This window comes from Mesoplodon densirostris, chromosome 20 (genome assembly GCF_025265405.1).
Source record: "Mesoplodon densirostris isolate mMesDen1 chromosome 20, mMesDen1 primary haplotype, whole genome shotgun sequence".
NCBI classification, from domain to species: Eukaryota; Metazoa; Chordata; class Mammalia; order Artiodactyla; family Ziphiidae; genus Mesoplodon; species Mesoplodon densirostris.
In genome coordinates this window covers 32,822,204-32,840,901 of record NC_082680.1, presented here as the reverse complement: position 1 = coordinate 32,840,901, position 18,698 = coordinate 32,822,204, and the positions used below count along the sequence as shown (strand labels likewise).

The following is an 18,698-nucleotide window of genomic DNA, read 5'->3' as shown; positions in this document are numbered from 1 at the left end:
ATTGATGGTTATATATGAAAACCAAGAGATGTAGCAAAGTAATAATGACTCCAGAAGACTGTGTTTCTAAAAAGTTCTCTGCTTTTCCCCATGTCACTTGGATATCCTGATCTTCGGGGGATCTGGGAGAGAGTTGCAAGGATGCTTGTGGTTAGAGCTAAATCACTATTCATCGTATCTTTGCTGTTCAGAAAATGAAAGAGCTTGAGATGAAAGGCCATTTAGGGGCTGGAGTGAGGCCTGGGCTTGCGAGCGCCCAGTGTGGGCTCCTGGCAGCCGCTCTTGGCCGCGGGGACCGGAGCAATTCAAGCCGAGTCCTGCTTTGCCTTCCGCGGGGTGATGGCGCCGGGCGTCAGTGCCCTCTGGCGCGTTGTGACCGGAAAACAATTTGAGATCCTCGCAGGAAGGCTGATCAGTGCGAAGTATTTTTGTCAAAACTTTTGTTGTGAAAAGGTCAACCTTGAATTTTCAGAAGAAAAAAAGTTCTCCCCTGGAGGTACGTTGATTCAAAGGCTTTTCCGTGCTGGACTTTTGCATTTAATTGTTTTTTTATCCATGAAAGTTGATTTTATGTATTTAGTACAGTTTAGAGCTGCGTCCCGTAACTGTCAGTCTGCATTTCTTATATGCAGGCTTTAAAAGTAAATGCTGGGCTTCCCTGGTGGCGCAGTGGTTGGGAGTCCGCCTGCCGATGCAGGGGACATGGGTTCGTGCCCTGGTCCGGGAAGATCCCACATGCCGCGGAGCGGCTGGGCCCGTGAGCCATGGCCGCTGAGCCTGCGTGTCCGGAGCCTGTGCTCCGCAACGGGAGAGGCCACAACAGTGAGAGGCCCGTGTACCGCAAAAAAAAAAAAAAAAAAAAAAGTAAATGCTGGTGCACTCTTTTTTTTTTCAAGTGTACAGTTTCAGGTGTCAGTTTTACACACACACACACACACACACACACACACACACACATATTCTTTTTCAGGTTCTTTTACTGTAAGATTTAACCTTATAGCTTATTTCAAAATACTGAGTATAGTTCCCTGTGCTATACAGTAGATCCTTATTTATATATTGTAGTGTGTATTTGTTAATCCCCAAACTGCTAATTTACCCCCCAACTTTCCCCTTTGTAACCATAAGTTTGTTTTCTGTGCCTGTGAGTCTGTTTCTGTTTTGTATGTACGTTAATCCTGTGCACTTCTGATGCTCTGTTAATTTACTAAGTTGGTATAATAATTTGGTAAGACCCAAATCCTGTCCCCGTTCTGTTCCTCTCTCCTCTTTTTTTTTTTTTTCCAGTACGCGGGCCTCTCACTGTTGTGGCCTCTCCCGTTGCAGAGCGCAGGCTCAGCGGCCATGGCTCACGGGCCCAGCCGCTCCGCGGCATGTGGGATCTTCCCAGACCGGGGCACGAACCCACGTCCCCTGCATCGGCAGGCGGACTCCCAACCACCGCACCACCAGGGAAGCCCCTCCCCTCTTACTGCCCACTGATGACTGCCCCCGCTTTCCTGGTTCCTTTGCTGTGCTTCGCACGCTTGGTTTTATCGTCTGTCTCCCACCCCTTCCACCCTCAGTGATGTGTGGAGCCCCTGACCTCCCGTCCAGTTCTTGTGGCTCAGAGGGTGACTTCGGACCTTCTTGGCCACTTCCCAGGACAAACCGATGGCGAAGGTGGTTGTGATGGTAAAGGTTCAAGGGTCGGGTGACATTGTGGCTTATTGTCTAAGAGAAGCATCAGCAGTCGTGTAGCCGGCCTCAGTTGCTCCCTTTCGGATGTGGGTCCTGACACCCTCCAGAACTCACGTGACCTCCGCAGAGAGCGTGGAGACGGCCCAGGAGGCGCCATGTAGAGCTGCCCTGCCCCGCCTTGTTGTGTGCTCCTCTCAGCAGGGAAGGAAGCAAACACGGCCTGGGAGCAAAAGTATTCACTCGTTTAAATATTCCCATATCCAGCTCCCAAACTGCATCCCCTCCCCAGGGTACCCAGAGCTCGCCTGTCTTAGATCAAGTTAACGCAGTGAAGCCAAAAGTAGCCCAAGTAATAATTTTGTCATCAACAGAACCAGGAACCACCAAGGAAACCGTGAAACCTCTTCAAAAGCCAAGTATTTTTAAGCTGTAGTTGGTGTTGATGTTCGTTCATCAGTTTGATGTTGGTAATTAACAGTTAGCAAGAAACAGCTTTGGAGTGGTCTTTTACCACATGTATCAGACACTGGCATGAAGACAGAAAGCAGAAGCAGGAAGCCGTGGCCATGAGCGCGGCCAGTGAGGTCAGCCTGAGTGGTTCTACAAGCAGCTCCAAGCCTCGGATCCGAGGCCACAGCCGGGGCTGGACCAGGGCTTCCAGGTGCCTCAGTACAGCCCTGCATGGGGCCATATGCTTTCTGGTGTAACCGGGCATTTGAGGGTGGAGTGGCCTGACCTCTGAGTGTCTGCTGGCCACCAGTGACCCCTCCACTGTACTAAGGCTGGGTGATCTTGGTTTTCTGTTTTTTATATTTATATATGTTAATCCTGACTCCCTGTTTAGAGTATTAACTACCTGTTCTCCCTCTTACCTTTACCAGAATGTCTAATAATACCTTACCTGAGTAACTAACTGTAAGTTGGTTTGTAGGTATAGAGTGGCTAACAGTGTAACTAACAAAGCCTGTATCATTAGAGATTTAAGAGCAGAGTTTTAAATAGTTCACTCCTTTCAAACTTTGAAAAAAAGTTTAACAATTTACAAATTGTTGTGCCCGTTATAAATTTTCAAAGTTAACAGTACAAAAGTATATGTAGTGAGAAGGGAGAGCGCCCTCCAATTTCTCGTCTCTCCACAGGAGGAACCACTGATTCTTTCCAGAACTTTTTCTGTCTGTTCACACATATGGTAGGAGTGTATGTGTGGGGTTTTCTCTTCTAAACATAAATTGGGTCATGCTACACACACCATGATCCAGATGGCCTTTCTTACTTAACTAGATCGTGGCCTCTTTCCTTATGAGTACGTTTAGATCGACCTCATTTTTACACTCTGCACCACACTGACTTCACGTTTCCATGGAATGATGCGTGTATCAGTCGTCTTGAAAATTCTTCCCATTACAAGTAATGCTGTAGTGAGTGCTCCTGTGCCTGTATCTTTGTGCCTGTGCAAGGGTGCACCTGTGAGCGTGTGTGAGTCACGCCTGTGCGGCCGGGAGAGCTGGGCTCTGGGGCCCACAGGGCTAGGAAGCCCGATGCTTCTCCACCCTCCATACTTTCACTGGCTGATGGAATGGCTGCTTCGTGTGCTGGACTGGATAGTAATGAAAAGTTTTTCTGTGTTGTAATTCCATGAGTTGACACTTCAAAGGAGAGTTGAGTTTGAAAGTCAGTGTCCTTTAAAAAAACTTTCCTATCTAAGTTTTTATTTTATTTTAACAGTAGAAAGGGTTGATTTACGCATATGGAGGCCTTCACAGAAAAGACATGAACACGCAAAGAAGCAGTTTGACTTTGGGACTTATATACCATTTTGACAAAGGGTGATGAATTATGGAAAGTGACTAGGAAATACAGGGAGGAAACAGAATAGAACGGCTATTTTAGCAAGGTCTGTCTGTGCAGACTTATCTTGGTATTGGTGCCTTGTTTCCAGCGGTGAGGGTCACTTTGCTCTTCCTGGAACAAGGAAGGCACATTTCTCACAAGAAATTTACGCCCTGCTTTCAGGCACTTACGAAGGGGGCAGCAGACTCTTCCTGTGTCTGCTGTTTCTCAGTTTAATCTGACGTTAAAAAAGGTTTGTGTGTGTGGTCCGAGCGTCGTGTCCATTTAAAGCCGGGCTGCTGACTATTGAGAAACCAAAGAGGCAGCTGCCAGCCTTGCTGTGCCCGCTGCAGCCCAGGGCTTCGCGCTGCCCGGGGGCGGGGGCGGGGGCACTAGGAGGGAAGGCAGACCCTTTGTTACCCCTGTTTGTCCACTCAGGAATTTAGATATTGAGATAATACTGTAAATGGGTTTATTCCCAACTTAATATGCCATCTGTGCCAAGTTGGTCGATTTTTAATAATTAGGTTACTTACTGATTTAACCACATATTTGCCAAGCTGTGTGTCTTAAACACACAGCTTTGTACCCCTGAAAGCCTAGCACATCTGTTTTGGTTGAGAGTTTTATTAAACATGGAATCCAGGTGATTTCGTTTCAGGTTTGGGGAATGGTAGGGATGTGGATGTGATACCCAACGTTTGAGAAGTATCCCCTTTATCCCCAGTGCTGGGCCTGGTCCTTCCCATGTGGGCGATCGTGCTCATCTCCTTCGGGGTCGCGCTGCTGTTCGCCCTCTTCGTGTGGCTCTTTGTGTGTCCGTGGATGCGGAGAAAGATAGCAGGTAAGGGCTTTGCTGTTCTCCTGATCTGCAAGAGTGCTCTGACTGCTGAGCCCTCGCTGTCATCCACGTGATCCTGACTGACAGAGGGAACACACACCGAGGTCAGGCCAGTCCTTGGCTGATGGCTCCTGACGGCTTTCTGGCTCAAACTTTTCCTTGGTAACTTGGGACCCAGGTGACAGTGAGGTCCTAGTTGCCATGGCTAATGGAAGGTAACTGCCCGATGAGAAACATTAGATTATACAGATCAACACCACAGTCAGACAGCACTTCCCTCCCTCAAGAATGGCTAAGGGTAGAAAGACTAGATTACAAGTGTGATAACTGGAATTCTCATATATTTATGGTGAAATAAAAACTGGTACAGCCATGGGGGAAGTTAGTTGAGCAGTTTCCTGTAAGGTTAAGCAAACATTAAACATGTGGCCCATTAATTCCACTCTTAGGTATTTATCCAAGAGAAATAAAAAGACTTGTACACAAATTGGTCAGTCATACTAGGCAAAAAATGGAAACAACCCACATGCTCATTAACAAGCGAATGGATAACCAAATTATGGTCTATTCATACAATAGAAGATGAATTAGCAGTGAAGAGGAGAAGTACCAGGAGAAGCCAGACACAAAGGAGTGCATACTGCATGATTCCAGGGAACGGTAATCCACAGCGGTAGAAAGCACTGGTTGCTGGAAACCGACTGCAAAGGGGCACAAGGGACAAGAGGGAACTTTAGGGACAGGAGGGGACTTTGCAGGGACAGGAGGAGAACTCTGTAGGGACAGGAGGGAGCTTTGCAGGGACAGGAGAGAACTCTGTAGGGACAGAAGGGAGCTTTGTAAGGACAGGAGGGAACGTTGCAGGGACAGGAGGGAACTTTGTAGGGACTGGAGGGAACTTTCCAGGGACAGGAGAGGACTTTTCAGGGACAGGAGAGGACTTTTCAGGGACAGGAGGGAACTTTGCAGGGACTGGAGGGAACTTTGCAGGGACAGCAGGGAACTTTAGGGACAGGATGGAGCTTTGCAGGGACAGGAGGCACTTTGCAGGACTCTGTTAATTGGGGAGTAGTTACAGGCTGTAGTCATTTGTCACAGGTCATCTACCTGTACATTTAAAATGTATAAATTTCACTGTATGGAAATTATACCTCAATGAAAGCAATAAAAAAAAAAAGAAGAAGAAGAAGACGACTGTGGCTCAGAAAATTGCAGGAGGTATTTTCCTGTCAGTGGCAACATGATTGAATTCCAAGTCTGGAGGCCACACAGAGCCTTTTACAGGGCTCTTAAAAGAAAAGAAGTATTTACTTTTGGCCTCAGAGTGTACCTTACAATCGCACGTTCATACGGATATATCTGAATTTGAGAAACCCGTATTTCAAAGAAGAACAAAACAAATGAGGAGACATACCATGCTCATGATCACAAAGACTCAATACCGGAAAGATGTCAGTTCATCTCAAATCAATCTATACATTTAACACAATTTAAATAAAAATCCCAGCAGGATATTTTGTAGATTTAGACAAGTCACTTTAAAAATTTATATGGAAAGGGAAAGGAAATGGAATAGCCAAAGCAATTTTGGAAAAGAGTAAATTTGAAAGACCTGTACTGCTTGGCCTTAAGAGCCACTATAAAGCTACAGGAAAGTGTGGAATTGGTGAAGAGAGACACCTAGATTAACAGAACAGAGTAGAGTCCAGAAACAGAGCCACAAATATATATGGCCAAATGATTTTTGACAAAATACAAAGTCAGTTCAATGGAGGAAGAATAGTCCTTACAATAAATGGTATTGGAACAGCTGGATATTGAATGCCAAAAAGAGAACCTTGACCTAAGCCTTACACCTTGTAAAAATTAACTCAAGATGCATCATAGATAAAAATGTAAAATAGAAAACTATAAAACTTCTAGGACAAAAAAAGGGAAAACTTTTGAGACCATTGGTAAAGCAAAGCGTTTTTAGATATGACATCGAAAACAGTTCATAAAAGAAGTTGGTAAATCACACTTCATCAAAGTTAGAAACTATTGCTCTGTGAGAAACACTATTAAGAGAATTTAAAAAGACAAGTTACGGGCTTCCCTGGTGGCGCAGTGGTTGAGAGTCCGCCTGCCGATGCAGGAGACACAGGTTCGTGCTCCGGTCCAGGAAGATCCCACGTGCCGCAGAGCAGCTAGGCCCGTGAGCCATGGCCACTGAGCCTGCGCGTCTGGAGTCTGAGCTCCGCAATGGGAGAGGCCACAACAGTGAGAGGCCCACGTACCACAAAAAAAAAAAAAAGACAAGTTACAGACTGAGCAGCAGCTGGAATGCTCGTGTACTCCTGGTGGGAATGCAAAATGGTGCAGCCTCTCAGGAAAGCAGTTTGGTGGTTTCTTATAAGGTTAAATATACACTTACCCACTCCTAGGTATTTACCCTAGAGAAATGCAAATTTAAATTCACACAAAAGCCTGGATATGAATGTTTATGGCAGCTTTATTTGCCATCACCAAAAACTAGAAACAGCATGGATTATCCACAGAACGAATAAGCAAGCACATATTTATGTAAATATTTATATAAATATTTACATATTTATGTAAATAAATACATCCATGTATTAGAACACTACTTGGCAGTGACGAAGAGTGAGCTACTGAAACCCGCAACAACTTGGATGAACCTCAGACGCATTAATCATGCCAGGTCAGAGAAGCCAGCCTCAAAAGCTCATGTCTTATGGTTCCATTTATATGACGTGTGGAAAAGACAAAACTGTAGGGACAGAGAGCAGATCAGTGGTTGTCACAGGCTAGGGATGGGCAGAGGGGCTGCCTGCCAGGGGGGCTTTAGGGGCTGATGGAACCCTTCCCTATCCTGATTGTGGATTGTCTGTAGGAATCTAGACATTTGTTAGACTCAAGATTCTACACACACAGACAGAGCCAATTTACTGCATGTAAATTTAAAAACTAATAATAAAAAAAAAACATACAACTTGAAACTAAGTGGTGAAGCCACATTGATGACAGATTGATAACCAGCTGCTGCTTCATCTCCTGTGTAGCCGTTCCCACTCTAGGCTGAGAAGGAGCCCCCCTTAAACATCCTGCTTGGCTGACTTAACCCCATGGGAAGTGATAAACTATACTTAAATGCTCTGATATGTAAAGGCTTTTTCTAATAGCTGAACCTTAATGTGAAATGGACCATAAAATCTTTTCTTCCACATTTAGGCTATAATGTTACAGCAGGAAACTGACATCACTACCCATACTGGCTTCCCAGGAGATTTTTTTGGTCAATGCCATGTATTTTGACATTTCATTATATACGTATCTTTTTCTATTAATTTAAGTACAGACTGTGGTTAAAGGCATGGACAGAGAGTAAACTGACTGCATTTTGCTACCTATGTGACCTTCGGCAAATGACTTAATCTCTCTGGGCCTCAGTTTGCTGTTTATAAAGGAGAGAAAATAATAATACCTGTTTCATGTGTTAACAGGTTTTTTAGGGAATTCCCTGGTGGTCCAGTGGTTAGGACTCCACGCTTCCACTGCAGGGGGGCACGGGTTCGATCCCTGGTCGGGGAACTGAGATACCACAAGCCACGCAGTGCGGCCACAAAAACAACAAAAAAAGGTGTTTTTAAAAAATTGTTATTATAATCTTTACAAATATTATCTTTTCTCATCTAGATTGTAAGCAACTTGAGGTCAGAGATCTGTATGCACACTTTTTTTTGTTCCTTGCAGTACGTAATAAATTTAGTTTAAAAAAAAATCTATCTTGTATCTGACTATCTAGGTAAGTATAGAAATAGAGGTGATGCTGAGTGTGTTCAGAGGAACAGAGAATGTCTCCATCTCAGCTGCGTAGGTAAGAGCTTAGACATCGCTCGGGTGAGGGAGCGAGGTCATAAACCACCAGCACCACACACCAGATTTGATTAAAAAGAATGCTCTCCAGCTTCAAACTGTTTTTTAAAAATCCCTGGTTTCTTTTGAAAGTAAAGGATTTTAAAAAGTAAGTAGAATCTCTCTGTTCCTTTTTTTTTTTTTTTGCGGTACGCAGGCCTCTCACTTTTGTGGCCTCTCCCGTTGCGGAGCACAGGATCCGGACGGGCAGGCTCAGTGGCCATGGCTCACGGGCCCAGCCGCTCTACAGCATGTGGGATCTTCCCGGACCAGGGCACGAACCCGTGTCCCCTGCATCGGTAGGCGGACTCTCAACCACTGCGCCACCAAGGAAGCCCTCTCTGTTCCTTTTGAGGAAAATGATTTATTTGTTTGCTAAGATTTGGTGACCTGAAGAAATCTGAGAGCAGTCATTTATTGAACAGAAGAAAACCAAGCAGACTATAACAGTATCTTTGAAGACAAAGAGGATAAACATTTCAGGGATTCTGAGGTTAGTTTAAGAAAACAGAAGGCCAGTCTAGATGGTTGTAGAACTTACAGATTGTTTACCTTGGGAATCAGTCTAATCCTGCTTTTTTGTTGGTCTTGGATGAGATAACTCAGGCCTAAGCCTCCATCTTTCCCTCCATAGCTGAGTTTTCTAGCCTGTGTTTCCCAGATGATTGAACTCTCCACTTTATTTTGTCTAACTTTTTTCTTCATTCCCAAAGTAAGTACGTAAGTAACAAGATAAATATTTATTTTTATATTCATTTGTCAGTAACAAGAATTCTCTGACAAAATTTTCAGTTATGATTCTATTTTCTTTAGGCAAATTACAAAAAGAAAGTGCTTTATCGCGAGTCTCTGATGAAAGCCTCAACAAAATTCAGGAAGCAGAGTCCCCAGTGTTTAAAGAGCTACCGGGTGCCAGGGCTCATGACGACAGCACCGTCCCCCTCACCGGGTCGGCCGCGGAGCCGTCCGGGACCTCAGAAAGCACGACAGGGGGACACCACCCCCGCGTACCGTACGGTAAGACCCCTGGGGGCTGGGGTGGCGCTGGGCCTGCCGGCCTGCGTGTGGCACTGAGGCTCCAGTGCACACAAGTGTCCCCCAGGTTCTGCTTTGAGAAAACCCAGGCGCTAAAGAGGCCTCAAGGACCAGGCAGTTGCAGAGCAGGCTTACTCGTGTCCTGTGATTTTCCTCCAAGAGCCATTTACCTACAGTCTCCCAGTGGCGCCCAGACCCCCCCGTACCACCCCTCTGAGTGCCTCACCTGCATCTTCCACGTGCAGTCACCTAACTGCTGGAGATCAGAAGGTCGGTTTATCCAGCTTAATACGAACGCCTTCCTCCTGGAAGACGCAGGGCGAAAGCTGACATTGGAACGGGAGGGGGTCCCGCTAGAGAATCACAGAAACCATCAGGACCATGTTGGGGGGGTGGGTCCTTTGTCCTACAGCATCTGTGGACAGTGATGGGCAGGCACCAGCGTCTGCCTGGCCCGCCTCCCTGCAGGGGCACTGGCACCGATTTCCAGGCTGCGTTTGGGACTTCGCCAAAGAAGGCAAACAAACTCTGCCCACTGATCTGACAGATGCGCCTTTGACTGCCCAGACTGGCCTTTTTTTTTTTTTTTTTTTTTTTGTGGTACGCGGGCCTCTCACTGTTGTGGCCTCTCCTGTTGTGGAGCACAGGCTCCGGACACGCACGCTCAGCGGCCATGGCTCATGGGCCCAGCCGCTCCGCGGCACGTGGGATCCTCCCCGACCAGGGCACGAACCCGTGTCCCCTGCATCGGCAGGCGGACTCTCAACCACTGCGCCACCAAACCCTGGCCTTTTTTTTTGAAATTGAAGTATAGTTGATTTACAATGTTGTGTTAATTTCTGCTCTACAGCAAAGTGACTCAGTTATACGTATATATACATCCTTTTTAAAAAATATTCTTTCCCATTATGGTTTATCACAGGATATTGAATATTGTTCTCTGTGCTATACAGTAGGACCTTGTTGTTTATCCATTCTCTCTATTATAGATTACATCTGCTAATCCCAACCTCCCACTCCATCCCTCCCCCAGCCCCTCCCCCTTGGCAACCGCCAGTCTGTTCTCTATGCCTGTGATTCTGTTTCTGTTTCATAGATGAGTCCATTTGTGTCATTTTTTTTTTTTTTTTTTTGGGGGGTACGCGGGCCTCTCGCTGTTGTGGCCTCTCCCGTTGTGGAGCACAGGCTCCAGATGCGCAGGCTCAGCGGCCATGGCTCACGGGCCCAGCCGCTCCGCGGCATGTGGGACCTTCCCGGACCGGGGCACGAACCCGTGTCCCCTGCATCGGCAGGCGGACTCTCAACCACTGCGCCACCAGGGAGGCCCTGTGTCATATTTTTAAGGAGCACCTACAGCGTATATCTCACAGGGTTCTGGGTTGGGTCCCTCTTGTATGAAGTTTTTTGTAAAATGAGCTCCTTACAGGGAATCCTCCTTTTACTGGTTCCTAGAAAAGGAAGAGAGTGCTACCGCGATTTCTGGAAGACACATTTAAAGAGACCGTAGAATCATTTTTTAACTACCATATTATTAGTTTTACTTACCCTTTGTTGTATGTTTCCAAGTTTCCCTTGTTATTTGAACCATACTGCAGGGCCTTCATAGTCAAGTTAGAAAATGGAGCACGTGGGAAAAAGCAAAAGCACCCGCCACCCCGCCTTCCCCAGATGACCTCGGCTCTCAGTCTGTCCCCTTGTCCCCCTGCAGGCCGGGCGCTGTCCATGACGCACGGCGCCAAGTCGCCCGTGTCTAACGGGACCTTCGGCTTCGACGGCCCGGCGCGCGGCGACGGCCATGTGTACCACACGGTGCACAAGGACTCGGGGCTCTACAAGGACCTGCTGCACCGCATCCGCGATGAGCGGCCGGCGCCGGACGGGGCCCCGCGGCTGCTGCGGCGCAACAACAGCTACACGTGCTACACGGCGGCCATCTGCGGGCTGCCCGGCCTGGCCACGCGCCGCGGCGAAGTGCCCGCGCCCGAGGACAGCGAGAAGCTGGTGGCCGACGCCGTGGCCTACTCCCGCCGGCGGCTGCGCTACGACAGCTACTCCAGCTACTGCAACGCCGTGGCCGAGGCCGAGATCGAGGCCGAGGAGGGCGGCGTGGAGGTGCGCCTGGCCACCCCGCTGGCCGAGCCCGAGCCGCCGCACGACGACGCGGCGGACGACGAGAAGGAGGAGAAGGACTCGGCCGAGGTCCACCTGCTCTTCCACTTCCTGCAGGTCCTCACCGCCTGCTTCGGCTCCTTCGCGCACGGCGGCAACGACGTGAGGTCAGTGCCCAGGGCGCGCGGGCGGGGTGGGGCGGGGCCGGGGGGGAGGCGCACGGCAGACACACGGCCACCCTGGAACCTCGCGGCTCTGTGCTGCCCGGGTCCACCGACATGGGCTTTTCCCCCACGAGTGTAGCACCCGCATCTTCACTGCACGGATCTTTAGGTGAACTAGGTGTGGGGGAAGGTTTGTGTTGGGTCGGAGAGCACAACAGGCGGGATCAGAAGCCGTGGGGTTTGAGCCCTGACTCTGCCCGCCCCGTTCCAGCTTCCTGCCCTGCCTGAGTCATTCATCAGCTCCTTTTGGTTTTGAGTCAGAGGGAGCAGTACCCGGATTTCCGCCGAGTTGTTCAAGGGTCACCTGTGAATAAGTAGCTCCTGTAGTGCTCCAGACGGTGACACGCGTTAAAGGGAAGAGAAGAGTAGAAAGGGGGGTGGGACCCCTGGGGGGCTGCCGTGTTGGACAGCTGCTCGGGTCAGGAGGGCTCGCTGAGTGGCACCTGCAGGGGCTGAGGGCACAGCCGTGTGCTCGTCTGTAGGAGAACATTCCGGAAGAGGGAACAGCAGGTGTGAGGGCCCAAGGCAGGACATGCCTTGCCGGGGGGGTGTTCCAGGAAGAGCCACAAGCAAGAGCGTGGAGACGCTCAGGTCGGTGGATCGTGGAACCCCCAAATGTGTAGTCTCTACCCCCCTCTCACTGGCTGGGCAGCTCCGAACCAGTCACTGAATTTCCCAAAGCCTCAGTGTCCCAATCTGTGAAGTGGGAGTAAAGCTAGTACCAACCACATGGGATTTCTGTGAAGATTAAGTGAGATGCTTTATATAACAAGCTCAAGACAGTGCTCTCCCATAATCAGTATCCCTACATTTTCACTCTTACTATTATTATAGTTATCACACAGGCTAATGTTGCTGTCCAAATCAGGAAAACATGCCACTGTTGCTTTTTTGTTTTTGCTCAGTTATATGACTGTTTTACACTGTCTACCCACGTGCAACAGTGTTTCTGTTCTTTTTAAAAGAAGTCTTTGTTCCAGAGAAGAGGCCTGGACATCTTATGTTCTGCTCAGTGCCGTCTAGGGGTCGCCATGTTACTTAATTGGGGGCACCATGTTCTGTCTCCTCTTAATAATTTTTTTTCTGCCCTCCCCCACCAGCCCACTTCCTCCTCTTTATCCACAAATTCTTTATTGAAAGCCTGGTACTGTCAAAGTGTTATGAATTGGGTCCCTGTCCTTTAGGAGTTTAAATTCCAGTTAAGGAGACAAGAAAGACATACACGTAGAAAAGTAACAGAACACCCCAAAACAGCATTTAAAGGCCAGAGGAAGGGCTTCCCTGGTGACGCAGTGGTTGAGAGTCCGCCTGCCGATGCAGAGGACACAGGTTCGTGCCCCGGTCCGGGAGGATCCCACATGCCACGGAGCGGCTGGGCCCGTGAGCCATGGCCGCTGAGCCTGCGCGTCTGGAGCCTGTGCTCCGCAACGGGGAGAGGCCACAACAGTGGGAGGCCCGCGTACAGCAAAAAAAAAAAAAAAAAAAAAGGCCAGAGGAAATGTCTAGGCGGTAGCTGCTATAGGTGACCAGAGTTTAGAGCAACTGTTTGCAGTTTGGGGGCTGCTTTTGAGGCTTTTGAGCAGGGATATGGTCTGATGAAAGCAAGGTTTTAGAAATGATAGTGTGATGTGAAGAGGGGGCTTCTGTTCATTCCGGAAGAAGTTATCAAGTCTGTACCAGGGCTCGGAGCTGAACCCCTTGTGACTTACCGTAACCCTCCACAGAGCAGTCCTTTGCAGTCCTAAGTGGTATACTTCAAAGACAGGGAATCTGAAGCTCAGAAATGTGACTTTCTTGCCCAGAGTCACACAGCTGGAGAGAAGCGGACTTGGGAACTGGCCCTCTGTGACTCAGTCTGCAGAGTGGAGGGTGGGCTGAGAGCTACAGAGACTGTTGAAAGCCCATAGGGAGCCTGGAAGTTGTCACTCCACCCTAACAACAGGAGAAGACCGAATGGACTGAAAAATCAACAACTCTTCTTGGATCCGGAAAGGACAGGAGGACACAGGACAAACCACTGCCCCCAAGATTGGAGGGACAGACAGATGCAGGGAGTCCTGGAAGAGTGACTCAGGAGTGGAAGCTGCCATGGGAACCAGGGAAACCGGGACTGGAATGATGGACCCTGGAGGCTCAGGGGGGACAAGTAGAGAGTTAGAGGCTCCAGGGGACCCATGGTAGGGGGACCCCATGATATTGTGAGTTTTACATCCAAGAGCTGTACCAGGTCCTCACAGTGAGTATCAGGGAAGAGAAATCCCCTCCTGCTCCTGTCGGGGGAGGGAAAGCATTTGACAGAAGAGAGCAACTGTGTGCTTAACCAGGCCTGCTCCCAGGGGAAACCAGGTCACCGGAGCCCAGGCTGCAGGGGGATTACCACAGCCTAACTGACCTGGGGAGGGGAAATACACTCCAGACTTCCCTCACCTTCCACTTGGGCGAAGAGAAGCACCCACCTCCAGCCATCCTGTCCCACTTACAGGGGAAGCAGAAACTGAGAAACACTTGTGAAGTTCACAGTCCAGAGGGACAGGCTCACTGAGAGACCGAGACCTCATCAAAGGACTACCGAAGGCTTCTCCATCCCCAGACCTACCACCACATCACTAAAGGCCTATTTACAGCAGTTCCTTCTACCCAGGAGATCATGTCGGGTTATCAAGAAGAATTTACAAGGCATACCAAGAGGCAAAAAACACAATTTGAAGAGACGGAGCAAAATTCAGAACCAGACACGGCTGGGATGTCGGAATTATCAGACGAGGAATTTCAAACAGCTACGATTCATATGCTGAGGTCTCTAATGGATAAAGTAGGCATCCATTAGATGAGCAAGGTAAGCAGAGAGAAGGAAATCCTAAGAAAGAACCAAAAACAATACTGGAGATCAAAAACACCGTAACAGGGCTTCCCTGGTGGCGCAGTGGTTGAGAGTCCGCCTGCCGATGCAGGGGACACGGGTTTGTGCCCCGGTCCGGGAAGATCCCACGTGCCGTGGAGCGGCTGGGCCCGTGAGCCATGGCCGCTGAGCCTGCGCGTCCGGAGCCTGTGCTCCGCAACGGGAGAGGCCACCGCAGTGAGAGGCCCGCGTACCGCAATTAAAAAAAAAAAAAAAAAAAAAGACAGAGATTGTCAGAGTGGATAAAAAAATAAGACCCGGGCCTCCCTGGTGGCGCAAGTGGTTGAGAGTCCGCCTGCCGATGCAGGGGATACGGGTTCATGCCCCGGTCTGGGAGGATCCCATATGCCGCGGAGCGGCTGGGCCCGTGAGCCATGGCCGCTGAGCCTGCGCGTCCGGAGCCTGTGCTCCGCAACGGGGGAGGCCACAACAGTGAGAGGCCCGCATACCGCAAAAAAAAAAAAAAAAAAAAAAAAAAAAAATAAGACCCAACTCTATGTTGTCTACAAGAAACCCATTTAAATATAAAGATGCATATAGGTTAAAAGTAAATGGAAGGAGGAAAATATAGCATGCTAACACTAATAAAAAGAAAGTAGGAATAACTGTATTAATTTCAGACAGAGCAGACATGTACAGATCCAGCAAGCAAAAAATCAGTAAGGACATAGCTGAGCTCAACAAATCATCAGTCCACTGCAAATAACATATCTGTAGACTACTTCTTCCAAAAACAGCAGACTTTACATTCTTCTCAAGCTCACATGGATCATTCAGCAAGATAGGCCACGTTCTGGGCCATAAAACACACCTTAGCACATTTAAAAGAGTAGAACTAATACAGTGTGTGCTCTCAGACTACAGTGGAATTAAACTAGAAATCAATAACAGAAAGATAACTGGAAAATCCCAAAATATGTGGAGATTAAACAACACACTTCTGGGTTTCCCTGGTGGCACAGTGGTTGAGAATCTGCCTGCCGATGCAGGGGACACGGGTTTGTGCCCTGGTCCAGGAAGATCCCACATGCCGCGGAGTGGCTAGGCCCGTGAGCCATGGCCGCTGAGCCTGCGCGTCCGGAGCCTGTGCTCCACAACAGGAGAGGCCACAACAGTGAGAGGCCCGTGTACCGCAAAAAAAAAAAACAAAAAAACCCCCCACACTTCTAAATAACACTTGGATCAAAGAAGGAATATCAAGAGGAATTTTAAAATATTTGAACTAAATGAAAATGAAAGCACATCAAAATTTGTGGGAAGCAGCAAAAACAGTGCTTAGAAGAAAATTGAATTGAATTGCTGCACGCAGAGTTTCTCTAGTTGTGGTGAGCGGGGGCTACTACCGTTGTGGTGCACGAGCTTCTCATTATGGTGGCTTCTCTTGTTGCGGAGCATGGGCTCTAGGCATGCGGGCTTCAGTAGTTGCAGCACGCGGGCTTCAGTAGTTGTGGCTCGTGGGCTCTAGAGTGCAGGCTCAGGAGCTGTGGTGCGTGGGCTTAGTTGCTCCGTCGCATGTGGGATCTTCCCGGACCAGGGATCGAACCTGTGTCCCCTGCATTGGCAGGCGGATCAACAAACTCTTAGCAAACTGAATCCAACAATGTATAAAGAGAATTATCCAGCATGACCAAGTGAGCTTTCTCTGAGGTATGCAAGACTGGTTCAAATTGCATTGAATTCATATATTAGGAAAGAAGGAAGATATAAAATCAGTAAATAATAAATAATAATAATAATAAAATCAATCTAAGTTTCCAGCCTAGAAAAATAGGAAAAGAAGAGCAAATTAAATCCAAGGTAAGCAGAAGTAAAGAAATAATAAGAATTAGAGCAGAAATAAATGAAATTGAAGTCAGGAAACTAATAGAGAAAATCAATGAAACAAAAAGCTGGTTCTTTGAAAATATTAATGAAGTTGATAAGCTTCTAGTCAGGCTAACTCAGAGAAAAAGAGAGAACACAAATTACTAATATCAGAAAGGGAAGAGGGACATCACTATAGATCCTATGGACGTTAAAAGGATAATACTACAAAATACTATAAAAGCAATACTATGAATAACCAATTTGATAACCTAGGTGAAATGGACCAATTCCTTGAAAGACAGAACTGCCCAAACTCACACAAGAAGAAATAGACTATCTGATAGGCCTATATCTATTAAGGAAATTGAATCGATAATTAACACCCTTTCAAAACAGAAAGCACCAGGCCCAGATAGGTTCAATGATGAATTCTGCCAAATATCTAAGGAAGAAATTATACTTGTCTACAAATTTCTTTCAGAGGATAGAAGCAAAAGGAATACTTCCTAACTCATTCTGTAAGGCCAGCATTACCCTAGTACCAAAACCAGTGAAAGACATTATAAGAAAACTATAGACCTGTATTTCTTATGAACTTCGCTGAAGAAAAAACTCAACAAACTATTAGGAAATTGAATCCAACAATGTATAAAGAGAATTATCCAGCATGACCAAGTGAGCTTTCTCTGAGGTATGCAAGACTGGTTCAACATTCGAAAATTAGTTAATGTAATCCATCATGTCAATAGGCTAAAAAGAAAAAGTCACATGATCATATCAATAGATGCAGAAGAAAAGCATTTAACAAAATCCAATACCGATTCGTGATAAAAACTCTCAGTAAACTAGGAATAGAAGGGGAACTCCTCAACTTGATTAAAAAATACAAAAAAACTACAGCTAATATCATACTTAATGGTGAGAAACTCAAAGCTTTTCCACTAAGATCAGGAACAAGGCACAGATGTCCCCTTTCAGCACTGCTTTTCAAACTGTGCTGAAAGTTCTAGCTAATGCACTAGGACAAGAAAGGGAAATAAACGTATACAGATTAGGAAAGAAGAAATAAAACTGTCTTGGTTTGAAGATGACATGACCATCTATGTAGAAAATCTGAAAGAACTGACCAAAAAAAAAACCTCCTGGAACTAATAAGCAATTATAACAAGGACGCAGGATACAGGTTAATATACAAAAATCAATCACTTCCTACGTATTAGCAGAGAACAGGTGGAGTTTGAAATTAAAAAACAGTGTACCATGTACACTGGCACCTTGAAATACTTAGGGATAAATCTAACAAAATGTGTACAGGATCTATATGCGGAAAACTGTAAAACTGATGGATGAAATCAAAGAATGAAATAAATGGAGAGGTTTTCCATGTTCAAGGATAAGAAGACTCAATATTGCCAAGATGTCAGTTCTTCACATCTTGATCTATAGATTCAATGCAATCCCAATCAAAACCTCAGAAAGTTATTTTATGGATACTGATAAACTGATTCTAAAGTTTATATGGAGAGGCAAAAAACCCAGAATAGCCAACGCAAAATTGGAGGAGAACAAACTTGAAGGACTGATACTACCCGACTTCAAGCTTGCTAGTAAAGCCGCAGTAACAAGACAGTAGGATATTGGTGAAAGAATAGACAGATAAATCAATAAATCAGAATAGAGAGCCCAGAAATAGACCCACATAAATATGACAGTCAACTGATCTGAGAACACCAAGTGCTGGCAAGGATGTGAAGCAACAGGAACTCTCATTCATTTCTGGTGAGAATACAAAATGGTACAGCTGCTTTGGAAGACAATGGGACAGTTCCTTACAAACCTAAGCATACTCTTATTATACCATCCAGTAGTCGTGCTCCTTGGTATTTATCCTAATAAGCTTATATCCACACAAAAACCTGTACCTGGATGTTTATAGCAGCTTTACGCAAAATTGCCAAAACACAGAAGCAACCAAGATGTCCTTCAATAGGTGGATGGATAAAAACTGGTACATTTACACAATGCTATTCAGCACTAAAAAGAAATGAGTTATCAAGCCATGAAATTACAGGCAGGAACCTTAAATGCATATGACTGAATGGAAGAAGCCAATATGAAAAGCTGCATACTGTATGGTTCCAACTATATGACTTTCTGGAAAAGGCAAAACTATGGAGACAGAAGATCAGGGGTTGGGGTGGGAAGGAGGGATGAATGTGTACAGCACAGGGGATTTTTAGGGCAGTGAAAGTTCTCTGTACGATACCCTGATGATGGATACATGTCATTTATTATCCATTTGTCTAAACCCATAGAATGTACAACACCAAGAGTGAACGCTACTGTAAACTATGGGCTT

The 18,698-nt window shown here is 46.8% G+C and overlaps 1 protein-coding gene across 10 annotated transcripts in view; it reads left to right on the top strand.

Moving 5' to 3' along the window:
- The window catches only part of SLC20A2 (solute carrier family 20 member 2), a 108,134-nt gene that overhangs the window by 73,687 nt on the left and 15,749 nt on the right, over positions 1 to 18,698 (top strand). For all 10 annotated transcript variants that reach the window (XM_060085742.1, XM_060085750.1, XM_060085749.1 and 7 more), the window contains 3 exons: positions 4,238 to 4,354; positions 9,080 to 9,283; positions 11,010 to 11,577. In XM_060085742.1, the coding sequence (XP_059941725.1) occupies positions 4,238 to 4,354; positions 9,080 to 9,283; positions 11,010 to 11,577 (889 nt within the window). The remainder of the gene's footprint in view (positions 1 to 4,237; positions 4,355 to 9,079; positions 9,284 to 11,009; positions 11,578 to 18,698) is intronic.